At 46.9% G+C, this 22756-nt stretch overlaps 2 protein-coding genes across 13 annotated transcripts in view; both read right to left on the reverse strand.

The window, feature by feature from the left end:
• Positions 1-1622: 1622 nt before the first annotated feature.
• Positions 1623-14602, reverse strand: C1QTNF9 (C1q and TNF related 9). Of its 2 annotated transcripts, XM_035302355.3 has the most exons (5): positions 14561-14602; positions 7964-8083; positions 7661-7848; positions 4968-5030; positions 1623-2572 (listed from the first exon to the last, which is right to left on the reverse strand). In XM_035302355.3, the coding sequence occupies exons 3-5, from the start codon at positions 7824-7826 to the stop codon at positions 1800-1802; spliced, it is 1002 nt and encodes a 333-aa protein (XP_035158246.1). In that variant the 5' UTR covers positions 7827-7848; positions 7964-8083; positions 14561-14602; the 3' UTR covers positions 1623-1799. The 2 variants fall into 2 exon arrangements, with proteins under 2 accessions (XP_035158246.1, XP_035158247.1); XM_035302356.3 differs by lacking the exon at positions 7964-8083.
• A 2290-nt stretch (positions 14603-16892) lies between these two features.
• The window catches only part of SPATA13 (spermatogenesis associated 13), a 326284-nt gene continuing 320420 nt past the window's right edge, over positions 16893-22756 (reverse strand). For 8 of the 11 annotated variants that reach the window (XM_035302346.3, XM_078375182.1, XM_078375178.1 and 5 more), the window contains one exon: positions 16893-21650. In XM_035302346.3, coding sequence (XP_035158237.3) covers positions 21475-21650 — 176 coding nt within the window. In that variant the 3' untranslated portion in view covers positions 16893-21474. Of the gene's footprint in view, positions 21655-22756 lie in introns of all 11 variants that reach the window. The other 3 variants (XM_078375179.1, XM_078375181.1, XM_078375184.1) reach the window with 1 other exon arrangement.

Consider the following 22756-nt stretch of genomic DNA (forward strand, 5'->3'; position numbering starts at 1 on the left):
TGCATAGCTCATTTACAAATTTGAGATGGGAAATAGTGAAAGGAGTCTAATGGAATTTTTCCTCCTGGGTTTCAGACTTGCTTGGGACCCATGATCCCTTTTTTCCTCCCCTTTCTCCCTTTTGGAATGGACTGTCTATCCTATGCCTGCTCCCTCCCACCACTGTCTTTTAGAAGCGGATTTAACTTGTCTGGTTTCACAGGATCACAGATGGAGAGAAATTTTGCCACAGGATGAATCTCATACTGTAGGTCTCCCCTTAACTTATTTAGATGATGTAGATGGTGAGAAGAGTTGGTTCGGAAAGTGTTAAGACTTTTGGAAATGTTGAGATGGGGCAAAAATGTGTTTTGCACACGGGAAGGAAATCAACTTTGGGAACCAGAGAGCAGATTGTTGCAGGTTGAACTGTGTCTCCCAAAAGAGATGCCTAAGTCCTAACCCTCGGTACCTGTACATGTGACCTTATTTGAAAATAGGGAGTTTGCAGATATGATTGAGATGGGTCATACTAGATTAGGAAAGCTGTCCTTGTAAGAAGAGGAAAATTTGGCTGATACAGGAGGACAGCCAGCTGAAGATGGAGGCGAGGACTGGAATGATGCTGCCACCAGTTGCCAGAAGTTGGAAGCAGCAAGGCCGATCCTCCTGCAGCCCCTTTGGAGGGAGCACAGTCCTGCTGATACGGTGATCTCAAACTTCTAGCCTACAGAACTGTGAGAAAGTCCACTGCTGTTGTTTAAAGCCTTCCAATTTATGTACTTTGTTAGGGCAATTCTAGAAAACAAATAGAGATTCAAGTCTGGCAAATAATGACCAAACAACAATTTGCTGGATAGAATGATGATTAAAACGTAGGTTGGCCGGACACGCCTGTAATCCCAGCACTTTGGGAGGCCAAGGTGGGCGGATCACCAGTTCAGGAGATCGAGGCCATTCTGGCTAACATGGTGAAAACCCGTCTCTACTAAAAATACAAAAACAATTAGCTGGGCATGGGGGTGCAGGCCAGTAGTCCTAGCTACTTGGGAGACTGAAGCAGGAGAATTGCTTGAACCCAGGAGGCAGAGATTGCAGTGAGCCAAGATTGTGCCACTGCACTACAGCTTGGGTGCTAGTGTGAGACTCCATCTCAAAACAAAACAAAACAAACAACAGAAAAAAAAAACTAGGTTAGAAATTAGCAAAGTGGGAGGGAGAGCATCAGGACAATAGCTAACGCATGCAGGGCTTAATACCTAGGTGATGGGTTGACAGGTGCAGCATACCACCACAGCACGTGGTTACCTATGTAACAAACCTGCATGCACATTCTGTATATGTATCCCAGAACTTACAAGAAAAAAAATTTTTAAAGACAAAATGAGCAGTGTCTACAGCTTTCTGGACTGTGACAGCATCACCAGCTTAAAGCTATTACTAGTACTAAATGTAATAAACATTTCCCTTTACCTTCCCCTTAATGTCCTCAGAAACACAGATGAGGGATACATCTTCACATGACTCCTCAGAGCACTAAAATGATATCAAAACACTCTTTCCGCAAGAAACACACAGGCAAAGATTCTTCAGATAATAGGAATGACAGTGCGAGAAATAAATTAGAATAAACCATGCGGTTATTTTAAACATTTACTCCTGGAGAGATAGTAAGCTACACAGAGTCAATTTTAGGAATAACTTTTCCATTTATAATTCTTGCAATAATTGGAGGAATTAATAAAGTAAAATCATCAGATGAAGTTTGTCACCAAGCTGATTCCGATGGATGGTGTGGCGGATTTATAAACTCTCCTCTGTCACGGGCTGCTGAACAGAAGGAACCCTGTGAAAGTCGTGTCATCGTCCTCATCGGCAAACAAGCCATTGAACCTCTCTCCTCCTGTCACCTGCAGCCACACCTCATCCCCGAGCTTCAGCTGCAGGACAATGCCGCCTGAGGCCTGGTCCTCAGAGCTCATGTAAGCGTCTTTGGTGTGCAGTATTTTTATTCCATTTTTGACCAAAGACACCTGAACGTTCCTGGAGAAAACGGTGATGTGGTAGGTGAAGTAATAGACCCCCGCAATGTGGCAGGTGAATTTCCCCGTTGCTATGTCATAATGCTTGAATTCATTAAACAGGATCTTATCAAATTTAATGGGCACATCTGAAGAAGGAAACTTGCTCAGCACAGTGAGCCCCACCGTGAAAGCGCTTTTTGGCAAGACTAGAGTCTCACCGATTTTCCCTTTCTCTCCTCGATCCCCTTTCCAGCCTCTTATTCCCCGGACTCCTGGCTCACCCTGGGGCCCCATGGGTCCAGCCTCTCCCTTGGGTCCAGGCTTTCCAATAGGGCCCATGGGGCCCGGTAAACCAGTTGGGCCCAAAGACCCAGTGTTGCCTCTTGGCCCCTCAGGACCAGTGGGACCCACGTCACCCTTATTCCCCTTCTGCCCCTGAGGCCCTGTCTCTCCTCGGAGGCCTTTCTCTCCCATGGGGCCTGCAAGCCCCTTGGGCCCATGTTTTCCTGGTGACCCTCTTGAGCCTTGATCACCTTTGATGCCTTTTGCTTCAACTTTTCCATCTGCTCCTAAATAAACAGCAAATAGAGACAGTTGGTGAAACATTCCCTTGTGAACAACTTTGGTTTTTCTGTAACTGAGCTCACAAATGAAACGAAGTAGTGCACAGGTTCAGTGTATGCCCAGAGTTTAAAACTCAGTTACTCCAGCGGGGGGCGGTGGCTCACGCCTGTAATCCCAACACTTTGGGAGGCAAAGACGGGCAGATCACCTGAGGTCAGGAGTTCACGACCAGCCTGGCCAACATGGTGAAACCTTGTCTCTACTAGAAACACAAAAATTAGCCGGGTATGGTGGTGCATGCCTGTAATCCCAGCTACTTGGGAGGCTGAGGCAGGAGAATTGCTTGACTCCGGCAGGTGGAGGTTGCAGTGAGCTGAGATCGTGACACTGCACTCCAGCCTGGGTGACAGAGTGAGAATCAGTCTCAAAAAAAAAAAAAGTTCAATTACTCCACCTGGCTACGGTGGCTCACGCCTGTAATCTTAGCACCTTGGGAGACAAGGCAGGAGGACTGCCTGCAGCCAACAGTTCAAGACCAACCTGGCCAACATAGCAATACCCTGACTCTAAAAAAATAAATAAATAGAATTCAACTATTCCAACCTGTAATCCTAGCACTTTGAGAGGCCAAGTTGGGCAGACTCCCTGAGTCTGGGAATTCAATATCAGCTCAGGAAACATGGCAAAATCTCATCTCTGCAAAAAAATACAAAAATTAGCCAGGTGTGATGGCACACAACTGTAGTCCCAGATACTCGGGAGGCTGAGGTGGGAGGATTGCTCGAGCTCAGGAGCTCGAGGCTGAGGTAAGCCATGATCAAACCACTGAACTCCAGCCTGGGCAACAGAGTGAGACCCTGTATGGGGGTCTCACTCACTCAATCAATGTCAATTACTCCAATTACACATGTGTGTGCACATGGACACAAAATACACCCCATCACACCTTTTGACTACTGTCTACTAAATTAGTATCAGGGCTCATGTTAGAAATTACAACTCTACCATGTAAGTCTACCATGCTGACTATTAAATAATGTCAATCCGTGAGCAGAGACAGGCAGATTAACTAACATTCAACGCTAGTCATCTGACATCCTCTCAAAACCTCCTCCCTGGAAGGAACATAAAATAAAGGCTGCATCGAGGCACTCATTGCCCTCTCCTACCCAGCCCAGCCCCAACCCCTCCATCCCACCAGCAATTCATCATTCTGCAGAAACTTTGCTGCTTCCTTGCACCCCCACCCACACTAAAGAGCCCTGGTTGAAAGTGTGGGCTCTGAGGTCAAATGTCAGCTTTCCATTCTGTCCCCACCACATAACACACACAGGACATCAGGCGAGCTAGCGAGCATCCCGCGCCTCTCTTCCCTCACCAATGGAACTGGGATAATAAGACTGCCTCGTGTCTCGGGATATTGCATTCAGTGAGTCAGTACATGAAAAGCACAAAGTGAAGATGACATGAGTTTGCCGCTATGACCACCTCTCAATCCGTCAGCTGTCACAGTCCTCCCTACCCTTCAGGGACCAGTTCTAGTGCCACCTCCTCCATGCAGTGCTGCCAGATGTAAAAAACTCAATCTCACTCCTCAGTGCTCATCCACTGAAGCAAGGTTCAAGGTTCAGCAAACTATAGCCACAGGCCAAATTCAGCCTCCCTCCCACAAGCTAAACAAACATGGTTTACGTGGGGGTTTTCTGGTTTTGTTTTTCTGGGGTTTCGCTTGTTTGTTTGAGACAGGGTCCCCTGCTCTCTTACCCAGGCTGGAGTGCAGTGACAAGATCATGGCTCACAGCAGCCTCAACCTCCCAGGCTCAAGCAATCCACCCACCTCAGCCTCCTGAGTGGCTGGGACTACAGGCATGTGTCACCATGCCCAGCTAATTTTTTTTATTTGCATAGACAAAGTCTCAGTATGTTGCCCAGGCTGGTCTAGAACTTCTAGGTTCAAGCGATTCTCCTACCTGGGCCTCCTAAAGCATTGGGATTACAGGTGTGAGCCATGGTGCTTGGCCATGGTTTGCATGTTTAAATGATCACCAATAATATTCCACGATACATGAAAACCATGTGAAATTCCCATTTCAGTCTTTACACATACTGCATCACTGGAACAGAGCCATGCTTATTTATGGAGCTTCCTTTCACTACAAGGGGAAGTTGAGTAGTAGTGACAGAGCTGTCCAGCCTGCAGAGCCAAGAATATTTACTAACCAGCCCTAGACAAAGCCTGCCAATCCCGGCAGAATCTCCCCCTCTGGAGAGTAAGAACTGTGTTGCCTTTATCATAAGATCATAATCAGCATGGAGGACTTTTCCATGGTAAACACTTAATAGTTACTGTTAAATCCTCCACAGCTCAGAATTAGAGCACCATAAATAGGAACTTCTAACCTCGTTCTCCCTTCTCTCCACTCGTCCCGTCCTTCCCTGGGCTGCCGGGATGTCCCGGTTCTCCTAGGTGGAAAAGAAGAAAACAGGCATGAGTTGAAATTCTGTTTCTGATTTTTCTGGCCATTGGTCTCCATCAGCCATGTGCATTGGAGAGTCTGGGGGTAACCCCCGCCCTGAGGGGTGCTCTGTCCCCGACATGAGTGCAGATAGAGAGAGGCAGGCATGAGTGGACATCTGGAGTGCTGAGCTGTGCAGGAGAAGTGATCTAAGAAATGAACTGAATGACTTCCCAAGCGCCCATCTCTGGGACGTACCTAGAGCACACAGCAAGACAGCTAGGAGGAAGTGTGTGTAATGGGGAGTGACGGTCCCTTCCTCTCCTGTGACAAGGACTCAGGCTGTGATCTGAAGGTTGGAGGTGTGGGGCAGTTTCCTTACTCTGCTCCTCTTCCATCACTCTGAGGAGAGTGGAATGGAAGATTTGCTAGCCTCTTCTGAAAACACAGATGACTATGATTATGTGACACTAGCCCAAGATAAAAGAGAGAGTTCTCAAAGGATCTCTCTAGTGCCTTAGAGTGGGGGTAAATGCCGCTAATCAAGCTGGCAGAGAACATCGGGCGAGGGAGGCTCTGCTGACCACGGTCAAGTCCTGGTGCTCACAACAGGCCCCCCGAGCCCTAGTTCGGTGTGCCATCCCTCAGCAGGTTGAAGATGGCTCTGGCCATGGCGGTCAGTACTCAGTGGACCACGGCTCACCCCAGACTCTGGCTTCTCACAAAGCAGCAGAGACCCCTGTACTTCAGTCCCACTGACCCAGCTGTGGGGCGACAGGGGCAGGGTGGGCTGGCTTGCAGGTCCTGAGACAGGACTGACACAGGCAGACTAGTTTCTGTCATGATGTCTGTTCTCCTGGGACACCAGCACTCCGGAGCAGGGCCTTGGTTAGTGTGGGGCCTCTGAATGGGGGCAGGGGGAAGTCATCCCTACATTTGCCCCTCCCTCCCCTCCTCCCCGCCACTGTTTCCCTGTGTCTTCCTCTCCTTCCTTCTTTGTTTCCCTGCTTGGTTCTCGGTTCTCCCATTCTCTTAGTGCAGAGGCCTCTGAGCTCCCATGATCATGCAATCACAAATCACAAAGCATGAACACAGACCCTGATCAGTTGACATTTATGTGTCTCTAAATTATGCCAAGGTGGTATATAAGAATATGTTTATTATAAAACACACACAAAAATGCACTTTAAGATAAGATACAAATGAAGTCAATTCTTAGTGTGAGTAATGTGATTGAATATTCTTCCAAGAAATTATATCTAAAATACATACGAATTACACAGAAAAAATAGATACAACCTTTGCTTCTTAGGAGTATGTTAAACTTGAAAGAATGGACATTGTTGAGCAAAGAGTAGAGAAATTCAACAGGGAAGAGGTAGAGAAATTTGGTATTGAACACAGGAGTGTTTGTCTTCATCCTCTTTTTCATCCACCTATTTATTGCCTTTTGTGTGTAATATTTTATAACAAAAACTTAAAAAATGAAAGTCCTATATATTCAGAAATGAAACACACACACACACCCCACTGTGGTCCCAGTGTGAGGGCAGAAGACTTGATTTCATTAAGGGTAAGGCTTGGCTGTTCATTGGGACTGGGCTGTTTGCTTCCCAGGGACTGGAACAGTGTGAATGAGCTGGAGATGTCAGCAGGAGAAGACGCCTCACAGAGCAGATGTGCAGGATGGTGGTTAGAAAGACATAAAGTTGCTTCCTGGTGACCCTTGGCTTCATCCAGCCCCCACAAAAGACCACCAGGCCACCAAATGCCATAAGCTGAGACATGTTAGAAATACCAACTTATCTTTAAAAAGATCCATAGAAGTTCTGATATTTTCTTTCTGCTCCCAGATGGATCATTCTGCGTATGTCTTAGATATGTGACCCTAGGGTCAAGACCAGGGCTCAAGAATGACACCCCATTCGGAAACCAAGTCTATTGATTGTCATTATGGAAACCACTCAGACTTCCCAGCTTTTGCAAATCTCCCTCCCAGAGGCTGGATCCGTTCCCCAAATCCCCAGACCCTGGGACAGGGTCCCAACCTAGGTCATTGATGCATAAGCAGCAGCTATATGGCTCAGATTCTCGTCTCCTTTTGTGTCATCTGTCGCTCCGCGTCTCCTACCTCATGGCATGATGCGTATTAGCTCTCACCTGCACTGCAGCTGGGTGCTTGCTGCCAAATAATTCGTGATCAGATCTCTACTGGACTTATGTTGCCAAAAATTCATCACACCTGTCGCCTGAGGTGGGCGAATCCATGACATCATATACTACTGAAAATATTCTGTGGTATCAGAGGTAAGAGAGCTCAGGAGGGCAGAGGTCATGTCCATTTCATCCTGTGCTCTCCACCAGCACCTGGCACAGAGTGTGGCATGGAGCAGGGTCAGTGAGTGCTGCTGAGTGGATGGGTGGATAGATGAATGGGGTCAGGCCCCGGTGAGTGCTGCTGGGTGGATGGGTGGACAGATGAATGTGGTCAGGCCCCAGTGAGTGCTGCTGGGTAGATGGGTGGATGAATGGGTGGGGTGTGAGTGGGTAGGTGGAAAACCACACAGATGATGAATGAAGGAGATGAAAGGAATGAAGGGAGAAGTTGAAAGGCAGCTGAAGCCTCCAGGTGAGTACCTGCATCCCCTTTGTCACCCTTTGCTCCGTCTCGTCCATCTCTTCCAGGTAGACCATTGTGACCAGGGTTCCCAGGGATGCCAGGGTGCCCTTGCCTGCACGTGTCCTGTGAGTTTATGCCCCCTGTGCAGATTCCAATGGCAAGCAGAAGCCACCAGATCCTCATGGTTCAGATGACAGACTCTGAACTGAAAGAGGGAAACAGAAACCCAAAGGAGAAACCTTCGTTGCTGGGGCCCTGGACACAGCCTCTCTTCCATGCAGTGGGAAAGGGATGAGCTGTCCCCTGCCCCAGACCCATACCTGGGCAGACTTGGACAGAAGGCTCAGGGCAGGGCAGGACAGAAGCCTGGCAGCAGAACAAGCTGGTTATAATCAGAAAGACGCCGTCCTTGGAAGGTAACACTTGTGATTGGAACCACTCTTCAAGGTGAACGGGCAATAAAAAAGCCAAGTTTAAGATCAGGATACTCTTCCATTTATCGTTTAGCTTTGAGGAAGTCAGTTTTCTGAACCAGAGATAAATGCCTACTTATCTCACAGGACTGTTGTAAAGACCAAATTGTATCACAATATGCATAAAGGCACATTTGAAATAGTAAAGCAAACATAGCATTACCACCTGATCCAGCAATTCCACTGCTGTGCATCTACACAAAAGAATTGAAAGCAAGGACTGGAACAGAGCTCCATGTTCACAGTTGCATTATTTTCCGTAGCATTCTGGAAGATGTTAGCCAGGAGATGACACCTCACAGAGCAGACGTGCAGGATCGTGGTTAGAAAGAAAGAAAGTTACTTCCTGTGACCCTTGGCTTCATCCAGCTCAATCAAAAAGCCATCAGACCAGCAAATGCCATAAGCTGAGACGTGTTAGAAACACCAACTTATCTTTACAAAGGTCCATAGAAGTTTTGATTTTTTTCTTTCTGCACCAGATGGATCCATCAAGTGTCCATCAGTGGATAAACAGATAACATGCAATGTGGTAGGTCCACACAACGGAATATTCTTCAGCCTTAGAAAGAAAGGAAATTCTAACACAGGTTACAACATGGATGGACCAGGAGAACATTTTGCTAAGTGAAACCTGCTAGTCACAAAAAGACAGACCTGGATAATTTCACTTTTGAGAGGTATCTAGGACAGTCAAACTCATATAAAGAGAAAGCAGGATGGTGGTTGCCAGGGGTGAAGAGAGAGGGAAAAGAGAGTAGATTGATGGGTACAGAGTTTCTCTTTGGGAAGATTTTAAGAGTTCTGGAGACGGTCAGTGGTGATGGTTGTACAACAAAGAGAGCATCCTTAATGCCACTGAACTGTGCCCTGAAAATGGTTAAGCTGGTGAGTTTTATGTTATATATTTTTTTACCACATTAAACAATTAAATTAATTTTTTTTTTTTTTTTAAGATGGGGTTTCAAGATGATGGCCAGGCTGGTCTTGAACTCCTGACCTCAGGTGATCCACCCACCTCGGCCTCCCAAAGTGCTAGGATTACAGGCATGAGCCACAGCGCCTGGCCAATTAAATTTAATTTTTAAAAAATTAGTAAAGCAGGCCAGGCATCGTGGCTGACGCCTGTAATCCCAGCACTTTGGGAGGCTGAGGCAAGTGGATCACGAGGTCAGGAGTTTGAGACCAGCCTGGCCAACATGGTGCCCTGCCTCTACTGAAAATACAAAAATTAGCTGGGTGAGGTAGCACGAGCCTGTAATCCCAGCTACTTGGGAGGATGAGGCAAGAGAATCGCTTGAACCCAGGAGCGGAGATTGCAGCGAGCCGAAACCCCGCCACTGCACTCCAGCCTGGGCGACAGAGCGAGGCTCCATCTCAAAAACAAAAGAAAGAAAAGAAAAAGAAAAAATAGTAAAGCATTCCAAGCACTCTTACGGTAATGAGAGGTATTCTTTGAGTCTGGGTCTTGTTTTTCTAGGAGGCCACTGTGAAGAAAGGCCACACACACACAGAAAAGGTCACACAGTTCAGAAGTGCGTTTTCAAGTCTCTTTCTCTGTAGACACTGCCCCCACCCCAGGTTATCCATGAGGTTTCCCGCAGCAGGAGCAGGAGCAGGAACTAAGACCACGCTTGGCCAGTGCTCCAAAAGATGGAGCAGCAAATGCGAGGCCCAGAAGGGAGACAACATGTGAACGGCCAGACCTCCTGACTCGGCAACGCTCCCCCTCAAGAATGCGGACACCATGTTCCTCTCCTACATGGCGCCTGTCATGGCAGGGGCTTCACATTTGTTTATATAATTGTAGGATGAAGAATCTGGCTCCCCGCCTGCCTGTGTTTCCTCATTACTGTCTTCCCAGTACTCAATATTAAGCTTGGAACAGCACTTGTTGAACACTTGTTGAATTAAATTAAGGTATTATGGGAGATATCTTGGGATATATACATTTATAATTTTCGGAGACAAGGTCTTGCTCCATCACCCAGGCTAAAGTACAGTCATGCAATCAGAGCTCACTGCAGTCTTGACCACCCAGCTCAAGCAATCCTCCTGCCTCAACCTCCCAGGTAGCTGGGACTACAGGCAGGCACCATCACATCCGGCGAATTTGTTTTTTTTTTCTTTTTTTTTGAGGCAGAGTCATGCTCTTGTCACCCAGGCTGGAGTGCAATGGCCAATCTCCTGTCACTGCAGCCTCCACCTGCCGGGTTCAAGCAATTCTCCTGCCTCAGCCACCCAAGTAGCTGGGATTACAGATGCCACCACCATGCCCAGGGCATTTTTGTATTTTCAGTGGAGATGAGGTTTCACCATGTTAGCCAGGCTGGTCTCAAACTCCTGACCTCAGGCGATCTGCCCGTCTCAGCCTCCCAAAGTGCTGGGACTATAGGTGTGAGCCACTATGCCCAGCCCTAATCTAATTTATTCATTCATTTCATTTCTTACTCCTTTTTCTTTCTCTCTCTCTCCCTCACTCTCTTTTTCTCTTTCTTGTCTTTCTCTATTTCTTTCACTCTCTTTCTTTCTCTCTCTCTTTATCCCTCCCTCCCTCCCTCCCTCCCTCCCTCCCTCCCTTCCTTCCCTCATTCTTTTTTTGAGAGACTGGGTCTCACTCTGTTGCCCAGGCTGCTCTTGACCTCCTGAGCTCAAGCAATCTTCCCACTTCAATCTCCCAAAGTGCTGGAGTTACAGGCTGGAGCCACTGCACCTCACTTTGAGAATGTTGAAAGACGAACACGGGGGTCCAGTGCAACTGGTCAGAACCCAGATCCTCTCATAGCACTGATAGCCCTGTAAATCTGCACATCTTTCTGGAAACATTAAAAAGCAAAAGACATCTATGTCTTTCACCCTGTATTTCTATCCCTAAAATTCTTAATATTCCAAAACTGTGTGCCAATTGTGTGACTTTACCTGCATCATTATCTATAACAGTGAAAAAGTGCACACTACATAATATGTAACAGTAGGGGAAAGACTTAGTATGTGTAATAGTATGTAACTGATGAAATAATTATGAAGGTCATACAGAAATTTGTAAATTACATATGTCATGCTGAATTTTAATAAAAGACTAAAATGCCATGCACATTATAAATGTACTTATGACTACGAATATTTACAAAAACTCGAAGTGAATATATGAAAATGAAGATGATTGCTTTAGAATGGGGATGGTTATGGGAACATTTCATTTACAAAACGCTTTTTTTACAGTGCCTATACAAATATTTCTAGAGATTTTGAAAACCAGCAAGACTGTCATCCAAAGGACTGTACTGCCATCTGGGGGAAATGTCACACAGTGCAGTTCAATGCAAATGGAGTATTTTTGGAAAAGGAAATGCAGATGTTTCCCTGTGACGTCACAAATCCGCTCCATTTCAGGAAATCGAGTTGCATTTTCTTGGAGACAAACTCCAGGAGAAATCTACACCAGCCTCCTTTGTTAAACTCAGACTGGAAGCAGTCAAATCTAAATTCCATCAACCAAACTTTGTTGAGGGTTTTGTAATTTTTACTTTTAGCTTTTCAAAATGTGGAGTACAATGATTCCAGGAATAAAATGATCACAAGATTATAAAAGTGTCAAGTTAGGATAAACTCCACTTTGCTCTCTGGAGAAGGAGGAGCCAGGCTAAAAGCAAACAGCTATTCTTCTGTAATTCTTTCACTAGCTTTGCATACTTGATGTAGGTAGATTCTATCCAGCTTGTTTATATAGCAAGTGGACAACCTTCCAACAAATGATTTTGATTAACCTAATGTGTGTTCTCCCAAATGTGCCGCAAAGAAAGTTTCGTCACTATTTCTTACTTGTTTGTTTATAGAGACACAGTTCTGTGACGTTGCACAGGCTTCGCTCAAACTTCTAGGCTAAAGTGGTCATCCTGCCTCAGCCTCCCAAATAGCTGGGATTAGAGATATGGCCACCATCCAGCTTGGCACTATTTTTTTTTTTTTTTTTGAGACAGAGTTTCACTCTTGTTACCCAGGCTGGAGTGCAATGGTGTGATCTCGGCTCACAGCAACCTCCGCCTCCTGAGTTCAGGCAATTCTCCTGCCTCAGCCTCCTGAGTAGCTGGGATTACAGGCACACACCACCATGCCCAGCTAATTTTTTGTATTTTTAATAGAGACGGGGTTTCACCATGTTGACCAGGATGGTCTCGATCTCTTGACCTCGCGATCCACCCGCCTCGGCCTCCCAAAGTGCTGGGATTACAGGCATGAGCCACTACGCCCAGCCGCTTGGCACTATTTTTAATAAGAAAATTTGGAAAGTTTATACCTCCAGTTTAGCCTCTTCAATGTAGAACATTGATGATTTGCGCAAGGAATATAGAAGAAATTTTATTAATGTTATTTTAAAAATAAAAAAGTACCTTCGTGCCTCTCACAAGATATGGGTCGGACTCTAAGTTTCATTAGTTCAACCACAGTTACACTCTCAACTTTTAATTTCTGGGTCTGGTCTTTTTCCGGAAGGCACTAGAGCTAGGATCCTCTTCTGCCTCCCACCTTTCTCTGCAATCACCTCCTCCCTCTCTCTTCTCTTACCTGAATTACTGTCCTCCCTAGTCCCCACTTATTCTGTGCACCACACCTAGACTAGTGATCACTTAGTAGGTATCAACCTGGGTTAGAGCTTTATGAAGATAGTGACTTTTTTCCACTTCCTGATTTTCAGTGCCTTATTCAGTACCTTATTTTCAGTCAAATATTTGTTGAATGAATCAATGCAGGCATGCAAGAAATACTCTCCTGGTTCCAATTGTGCATGGACCACTGCTTGGGAAGGTGACTGGATCTCAACTCTGATCCTTGTCCGTGCTTTCATGGAGTTCCTACTTATCTCCCACAGCCCTCTTGCCTTCGTCCATAGTAAGAGAAGTTTTAGCTGGGCTCCTAGCCGCGCAGGATAGACTGCACTCCCCAGCCTCCCTTGCAGCCTGCATATGACCATGGAACTAGACTGTAGGCTATGGGAATGAGCAAAAGTGAGGCGTGTAATTGTGTGCAGTGACCAGTCTTAAAGGGTAAGGGGGTGCCCTTTCCTGCTTCCCGTGTGGGGGTGTGCATGGTGTGGTGAACCACGTGCGACTCCTTGAAGGAGGGCAACAGTTTGGGGATAGAAAACCCCTGGCCTCAGATGACTCCACAGACCAGACCTGTTCTGCCAGCACATCTTTGACATGAGTACATGAAACAGAAATAGACTTCTACCTTGCCTAAGCAAGCCCCCCACCACTGTTATGTGGGGTCTCTGGGACACACAGCTGAGCCCACTTCCTGATGAACGCAAGGCGTGTGCAACCCGAGGTGTGGCACTCATCAGAAATGAGGAGGCCTGCAGACATCTGTAGTCAGCCAGAGTGACAGCTGTTGGGGCCTCACTGGGCATACATCCCTCCCAGTCGTATATGTAAAAAAGCGACAACAGTCACTGCCTTGGACAGGTCAAGACAAGATCTTTATACATTCATATCACATGAATGTAGAGAGAACAGAGGCCATCATTCTGCTGTGCCTTCATGAGCCTGACATACTGGCTTGGTCGGGTCAAAGGGACACAGACTGCAAATAACTTTGAAGTTAATGTTAGTTCCCCCAGAATGCGTTCTTATTTAGTTTATTTATTCTGGCTTGTTCTATGCTTTACCTATATTTGTCCTTTGCTAAAAAATCTCTTGAGAAATGATCACCCAGTGCCCTTCCTGATTACTTTTCTTTCTCCAAGAACATCATGTCCTTAATTCACAGCCAAGGTTATCACTCTTAAGATTTTTAATTTCTCCAAACTAAGATTTAATACAAACCTGCTAGAAATCAGCTGAGTGATTTCTATGGGGTTTCCAAACCTCAGAGCCTCAGCTTCCTCCTGCTCCCCTCCCAGCTCTGACAGTCTAAGAGTCCAAATAGCTCTAGGGTGCTTTCATCAAATACATTGTCTTCCATGCACTTTCTATATTGTAACTTTATACATTTTTTCTTCAATATATATTGATGGTTTTTTTCCCTATACTGTAAATTAGCATAGCCATAAATATGAAAATGTATGCAATTTGAATATGATAAACCCGATCAAGAAAAAAAGTATACATTAAAATTTGTGCAAAATAATCTATAAGCTTCTCTAGAAAGCTCTCTGAAAAAGATTCAGTATTCTCGTGACTTATTCTATGGTTTTTATCTCTCCTTCTAGCCAATTGCAGAGCTCTAGCAGAAGAATTTCAAAATCTGCTTTTATCTCCTCTGAAGCCTCTTCCTCAAGAATGAATTTTGAAAGTGGCTTACCCTTTCCTACCCAAAACTCTATAGACATCTGACTCTTTTGCAAATAACTAAGCAGGATTATCCCACAGATAATATAAGCGCTGTTTTAGGACCTAGATGCCTTAAATTGACTGTAAAGAAATCCTTTCCTAATGCACTTACCTGAACCTCAGGACTACTGCAGGCTGGACCCAGGAACTGTGCAAACCAGGAATCAAGGGCCAGCTAAATAAAATCAGCCTTCCTGCCATACAACTCCCTAGTGGATATGTCTGCAAAATAGCAGGAAGGGGAGGGAACAGGGGAAGGCCAAGATGTCTTGGAAGAGCTTCAAGAATTATAGCCACGCTTGAGTCAGGCAGGTAGCATCTTCTACCAGCACCACTTTGTTTAGAAAAGTTAGCTCTTTTTGAATGAAATGAAGGAATACCTTCAAGAGGAGTCTGAAGGAAGGAGTGCCCCAGGCAGGTTTCTTTTTCTAAGGGACTTTCAAGGCTTTGCTTCAGTGCTTCTCCCTGACCTTGGGGTAATTAACGCGGCAACACGACAAAACTGAAGGCTATACGGCGGCTGGGTCTTACTTGGATCTCGGACGATTAGAATTCCTATCGCTCATCGATTAGGATTAGATTTTCAGTGTCGTCATTCCTTATGATTTTAGGCATTTGTGTAGGTTTGGGTTCAGTGCCCATTCCCCTCTCACAATCACACACTCCACCTACCGCGGAGAAGGCGGTGCAGCCATTTGTTCAATGCCGGTAATCATGGGTTCACGTTCCTCTTACCTAGTAACATTTATCCAAAATTAACGAATATCTTCCAGAGGACAGAGGAGCCCAGCCCAGTTTCCCGAGGTGCCGCGGAGCACCGAGCTGGAGCAGAGGCCATGCGGGAGCGGGGTGTGCCCCACCTCGGCGGCGCCAACTCCCTCTCCCCTTACTCGCAACGTGCCTCAGTTTCCCCGTCAGTGCAGCGGACATGACAATGCCGAGGTCCCGGGCGGCGGGATCCAATTAGTAAAACAAGCGGGATCTGGCTTCTCCCCGGCACCCGGCAGCCCGCCACGCCTCTGGGTGGCTAAATGCACGGAGCTCCTGAGTCTCGGCGCGGCTGGGGGCTCTTAACAGCTCTGACCGGGCTGCCCTGGACCCGCCCCGCCTCGCCTCGCCTCGCCTCCGACCCCCAGCACCGCAGGCGACCCCGACGGAATGCGCGTCCCCGACCTCCGGCTGGGGACACCTGTCCCGCCGCCTGGTCCCTTCCAGTCTCCCGCGCCTCTGCCCCTGGGGAGCTCCGGGACAGGCCCGCCTGTCAGTCTCGGCTAGAGCCAGGAAGGACTGTCCCAGGCAGGTTTCTTTTCCAAAGTGACGTTCATGCCTTTGCTTCAGTGCTTCTCCCTAACTTTGGGGTAATTACGCGGCAACAGGACAAACTGAAGGCTGCGGACGGAGTCAGCGAGGGAAGCCCAGCCTCCGGCCTCCGCCGGCCACGCTCTCCCCATGCCAAGCTCGCCCACGTCTGCACACTCCGGCCCAGCCACGCGGAGAGGCTTCCAGAACCTGACCTGCGGCCCCGCTTTGACAGCACCTATCCACCCCGCGGGCTCGTCCCCCTCCGGGACCCTGCCGGGGCCTGGGGTCCGTGGGAAGCCGGCTCAGGAGTCGGGACCCTGGCCCCTAGCTCGCAGGGGAAAGGGCTCCATCCTGCGGGCGCTTCCTGACCGCAGCGCCTCCAGCCTCCAGGGCTGCGTGGCCAAGGCTCAGCTCGGTTCACTCCAGCTTCCCCGCCTCGCCAGTGCGGAGTAGGGGCGCGCTTGTGTTAGGTCAACTTCCCACAACTCTTCTGGAACCAAATGCCACCGCCTTCTCTTTCACTCCCTCACAAGGTGCCACTATACGCTGCCCTATGGGTTCCGGGGCTGGCTCCTCCCCAGTGCAGCCCAAGAGGGCGAGCAGGTCACTTTGGGAAGCAGGTGAATGTTAAGAGTAAACAAAAAGTGGGGAGTAGCCACTTGGCAGCCTTCATAGGAATCCTTTTCTGATTACAGCCACGGCAAACAATGGGCTGTTGACTTAGCTTTTCTGAGCTCTTAATTAGAGAAGGAAATCCTCATCTACCCACCCCAAAGGCCTAGTGAGCAGGGCCACTAGCGCAGCTCCTGCAGCAGGGCCTAGCTTTCAGGGGCAGTCAGAGGGCACAGTCTGTTCTGTTGTCCTCTCCATCATCCCTGGCAAAAGCGGCCCCATCCCACTGCTCCCTTCCACATCCCTCTTACTCCAAGGACAAGCCAGGGGCCCTCCTAGGCTGCCCTAGAGCCTTCCTTCTCCCACACATACCCAGTGGTTACATGGAGCTCCTGCAGGGATGATTGTTGCTGCCGAGAAGTCTAGGGACATCAGGGCAGCAGAGGAGTTACAAATCCCAGAAGCCCCCGCACCCGGCTCTCCACTTCCTCCTTCTAAAGGCTGCTACTCAAATGCATCACCAGAACCAGTTTGGCAAATTAATTTTAATATATAAAACAACAAATATAGATTCACAGCATTTAAAAAATCATTCAAATAACATTGTAAATAATTTCTTTTTACAAAAAACTTCATTCAACAAAAATACATATCAAGTTACATCAATCTTGTACACCATACTTCAGCTGTCAACAGCGAATTCCTCAGTTCAGAAGTCCCACCCTTTGACCTATATAGATGACATCATCTTAAAGTTAATGAGCTAAAAGGTTGCCCAAAGCCTTGCAAAGTAAATAAGCAAGTCATACACAATGGATGGACACTAATATTTACAAAAAAAGATTAGAAATAAAGTATTTTCTAAATACAAAATGTCAATGCCTGTGAGATAACTAGAGGCAACAGTGTAAAGTATGTTGTAGCGAAGTAAACCTACATCAAATATTTAAGCTTTTGCTATTTTTCCTTCAAGATAAGTCATGTTCCACTTATTTTTCCAAAGCCTTTTAAAAGCCACTTTCATCGCATCCTGAAAACAACACAGTTAGCCAAGGGAAACTTCAATAGGGAGAATGGTTTGCAGATTCGGTCATTATGGGAAAGCTGGGTCTGCTAGCAGGTTCACCTAGTTGACTTGGGTCCCGCATCCCGGGCCTGTGAGTTAGTGAAAGGACATTTTTTCTCACTTCTTGGCACTGTCCGTTGAAGGACACTTGTAGGTTTCTTCTCTCCTTGACAAGCAACAGAAACACTCCCCCTCACTCCAGGTAATTACGCTGTTCTAGTCTGGCTGGGACACCAAGTTGATCTGTATGAAGGAATATCAGCAATTTGGTTTGCAAAGACTTCCACCTGGTAAAAAGCTGGGTCAGCTGGCTTTTACAAAATATTTACATTGTGAACGAAATTTTGAATTAAATGCCCTTTTGTGTCTAGATAATAGTCATGTAAGATGTGGGGATTTCCTGACCAAGCATGGGATCGATTTTCAGCACACTATTCAGAAATAGTGTTCGATGGTGGTGAAATGTTTACAAAATCAGATCTACCCACGGGACACAAACATCAGATCTAAGGAAAATAAACCACGTGGCCAGTATCCCAGGGAAGCTCCGGCAGACTAGTGCCGCCCTCTTTCTAGTCTGCAGGCCAAAGACAAGGAAAGCTATTGCTCCAGGATTCTGCAAACATTCAATTTTATGATTTTATAATTGCTTGTAATCTACTGCAAGGTTGTGATAGGTTTTTGGTATGATCAAAATGGAGAAGATTGCTTTTGACCCCAGGCTATTTCAACTGTCTTCCAACAAAGTTGACAAATTCTGAGACGTGATGAATAGGTGAAATTCATCAAAATATTGTCATCTTTTCTGTTTTTGGACCATCTATGATACTATGTAATGTCAGGTTAAAAAGAGAGAAAGGGAGAGGCTGGAGTGAGCAAGATTCCCAAAGAAATTCATACACTGTCCATGGAGGAGGCGCTCGGTTCCCTTTGTTTTCCAAGTGGAACATGTGACTCGAATCAGGAAGGAATTTTGGCAAACAGAAAATGAGAATACTTGAGCCTTCCATTCTTTGAAGAACTCAGGCATGTGGTAATGATAACCAAGCCAGACATACGGATTTTCAAGAAGTCAAAGGATGTTCTAACCTTTTAAAAATGTTAACAGTTTTCAAAATCACCTGTACATCCAAGTAGGATCTACCTAGGAGAGAGATTTAATCGAGAGACCCTCACACTGTATAAAACTGACTGGGGCAACCTCAGGACTTGAATTGAACCTGACTTAACAAAAACACGTCCTGGTATTCATGGTTCTGTGTTAGGAAGTCTGTGGAGGTAGGTGGGAACCGGAGGTTAGGGCTCAGCTGGAAAATAAATTAGGACTGGCCAGAAAATGTAAAGCATTTCTTCATTACCCATGAATAACATTAGGAAATGGAAGCCCTAAGAGTGACTCTTTGCTTAAACTGAATCCTCACGGAAAATGTAACATAAGCAAATGACTCTTTTCTTCCTTAAACTAATTCTCTTATATTTAAAACAATTTGTTCAAAATGCTGTACGTACAAACCACGCTAGCACAGAGACCTCTACAGTTATTGCTGGGGTGTGCAGGAAAAGCATATTAAGTATAGCCTCCAAAATATACCATTGCATTTTGTTAGTAAAAAGGGCAGTTCTATAAACACAACTACAGTTGGCATGGTGTGTATTCAAGAAGGAAACACACACACCCTGACACGCCACAGCACCTCTTCAGAAGCTCCTTCCTGCAGCAGCTTCGGTCTCAGGAGACTCCAGGTGGCATGACAGTCCACAGAAGCAACCCAGGGGTGGTCAGCCATGGGGCACAGTAACCCTCGGCAATGCTGCCCTAAGCATGTGTGCCAAGGTGGCACAGCACAGCCATCAGCTGTCACAGAATGTTCCAAGGGTCCACCCGAGAGGGCCAATGTCATTTTTCCTTGATGCATGATGTCACCCCTCAGGACTGGCTCTGGATGTGGGGGGCTGCAGGGGAGAACGGAGGAGGCACACACCTGGAGTCTGAATACACCTTTGTCTTTGACATTGCAGATTTGTTTATTCTCAAACATGGGCCTGTTAGAAAAAAGAACTTTCCAAGAGTCGCATACAAAAATGAGCTTCTCGGGCCGGGCACGGTGGCTCATGCCTGTAATCTCAGCACTTTGGGAGGCCGAGGCGGCGGATCATGAGGTCAAGAGATCGAGACCATCCTGGCCATGGTGAAACCCCGTCTCTACTAAAAATATGAAAATTAGCCAGGCGTGGTAGCACGCCCCTGTGGTCCCAGCTACTTGGGAGGCTAGGGCGGAAGAATCACTTGAACCCAGCTGGAGGTTGCAGTGAGCCGAGACTGCGCTACTGCACTCCAGCCTGGCGACAGAGTAAGACTCTGTCTCAAAAAAAAAAAAAAAAAAATGAGCTTCTCAAATAGAAATCCACTAACAGTGTAACATAGTATCTCCTGTCCAGGGCACTGAGCAGATTGAAAGGGCATCTTTCTTGCAGAGCCTGCCTTCTCTAGACATGGTTAAAAGTTATGTCATGAAAATATGCAACACAAAGAAAAGGAGAGGATCATCTGCAGGTGTCAGCCCACATGGCCTTTCTTAATAAAGACTGCTATCTCTGAGCCTAGATATTTTGTGCAGGTCTCTTTTATAAAGAACAAGTCCTCAGAAGCCTGCTGACATGCTCAGGTGGCACAGTTATGCCCCACTGTTTGGGTTTATGTGATAAAGGCACCTTCCGATTCCCAAGAAGCAGGACTGCTTTGCCTGTCTTTGTGATTTCAATGGTAAGAATGACGTCAGCAGCAGTGCGGCTCATTGAGAATGCCTTCCCACCAGCGTATTTTCACGTTCACTGTATCACGTATATTAGAGTAAATGAGCTTTTATGTTGCAAACAGTTGTCCGAATGGCAGTCTTTTTTTTTTTTTATCCCCCTGGAGACAGAGTCTCGCCTTATCACCCAGGCTGAAGTGCAGTAGTGAGATGTCGGCTCATTGCAACCTCCACCTCCCAGGTTCAAGAGACTCTTCTGCCTCAGCTTCCTGAATAGCTGGGATTACAGGGATGTACCATCATATCCAGCTAACTTTTGTACTTTTAGTAGAGACTGGGTTTTGTCATGTTAGCCAGGCTGGTCTTGAACTCCTGATCTCAGGTGAGCCACCTACCTCGGCCTCCCAAAGTGCTGGGATTACAGGTGTGAGCCACCATGCCCAGCCTTGAACGGCAGTTTCTAAGGTTACAGTGTGTGGGCTAGACGTGATTTCCACTTGGAGTCACTCAAGGCGTGCAGGCAGGAGGGAACCCGATTTTGAGACAAAGCCAGTGCGCAGTAGGATTTCTCCCTCCTTGCCTGAAAAGCAGTGGATTCTTAAGGATGCTTAAGTCACTCTGCACTGAGGACCGCGATGCAAGGTGACAGAAGCACCATGTTTCACTCCCCTTTGCCTGCAGGAAGAGGAAACTTGCAAGATGACATTTGTGCTACCATTCAGCACCTGTGTGGACACCGACGATGCCGGGACACCACAGTCGACTCCATAGCAGCTGTAGGTCCCCGGTGTTACAGAAGGGAGACAGAACTCACTTTCTAAGTGTGACCAGACATGCGCAGCACTGCGTCAACCCTGCCTGCACGACATCCTTGAAAATCAAATGCAGAAGTGATCCTCTAACCTCATCACTCCTTAGGAACTACAAAGCCCTGGACGCTGTGTTTGGTCCTGCAGCAGGCACGTGCTCATCAGCAGCAGGGGTGGCTACAGCTGCTGTCTCACCATTCACTCTAGAGCACAGTACTGAGTCCCACGTCTCGGCCATGCACAGCGGGTCATGGGGCTTTCTGTGCAGGATAAAGCTGTGTGTCATGACCTTCTCCTCCCTTCCACAAAGGCAGCTGGGTCTCCAAAGACTGAAGGTGAGTCCAAGACTTTCTCTCCTTCCTTGATCCCAAAAAGGAAGTTTTTATCACTGGGTCCAATAAACTTTCCCTGGATTGAAGGATACAAGAAACAAAGACAGCTGTCCTCTTGACAGCCACCTCCGTGGAAGTGCGGCCTCCCGTTTTCATTTCCGAAACGGAGTGAGCCTATTGAAGGTGTGCCAGAAGAACGAGGGCTTCCTCTTGGGTTCTGCCAGGCCAAAGACCTGCTGCTGGGGGACGCTGGTGGGCACAGTGATGTGGCGCTGGTGGATGGGGTGCAGGCCCTGGTGCGGTGGGGCCATGGGGCACCCGCCGTAGCCTAACTCGGGAGGGGAGAGAGATGGAACAGGGACTGAGGGTCACTTGTTAACCCAAAAGGGAAAAGATAAAAATGCTCAGACTTCAAATCCAAGTTCTTAGCTAATTCTTTTTCTTTCTTTTTTGGATACAGGGTCTCACTCTGTTGCCCAGGCTGGAGTGCAGTGGGGTGATCCTGGATCACTGCAACCTCTACCTCAAAGGCTCAAGCGATCCTCCCACCTCAGCCTCCCAGGTAGCTAGACCTACAAGTGTATGTCACCACCTCAAGCTAATTTTATACTTTTTTGTAGAGAGCTCATTCTTAATTCACATTAACCAAAAAAGGTCCAGTAGCTACACTTGTTACATTCAGGTACTCTGTGTGGAGCTTGACACAGTCTCTGTCACTGAAATCTCCTAAAAAACCTCCAACGAGGGTATTATGACCACAACTTGACAAGGAAAGAAACTGCCAGGACACACAGCAGGAAGTGGCAGAATCTGAGCCAGACTGGCAGTCAAGGTGAATAGCAATAATATGCTCTAACTGGAAGTCTGGAGCTCACGCTGCCCCAGCCCAAATCCTTCTGTGCCATTTATCAGCTGGGATTACTAGGCACATTATTTGATTTCTCTGTGCCTTGGTTCCCCAATCCCTAAAATAAGGATTGCAGCACCTAAAGGGTTGCTATGAGAATTAAAAAATTAATACAAGTGCTTAGAACTGTGCCCCCAATACCTGATCACTCTAATCAAAACTTCACTGGAGTAGGTATTTTCAATCTGTGCGAGGTAATTTAGAAGGTTTATTAAAATTAGCAATTAGAATAAAAGGTAACTGTGTAAACGTCAGCATGGCACGAAGAAGGTTGGCTCTGGAAGCAGGCAGGCCTTGGTTCAGAATCTGCCCCTGCCCCTGACCTGCCAGAGGACTCGCCCTATCTCCCAGGGTGGCAGAAAGGAAGAAACCAGATAAGCCAGGCACAGCGTCCCGGTGGCCACCTGTCAATGTCAGCAGTCCTTCCATTCTTGAGGAGCTCGGCTGCTGGGTGAGTGACTCTCAGAAGATATGGAGAGAAAACAAAATATTCTTAAAAATTAATTTACTAGTCATCTGACATTAGA

Source organism: Callithrix jacchus, chromosome 5, assembly GCF_049354715.1.
Source record: "Callithrix jacchus isolate 240 chromosome 5, calJac240_pri, whole genome shotgun sequence".
Taxonomy (NCBI): domain Eukaryota; kingdom Metazoa; phylum Chordata; class Mammalia; order Primates; family Cebidae; genus Callithrix; species Callithrix jacchus.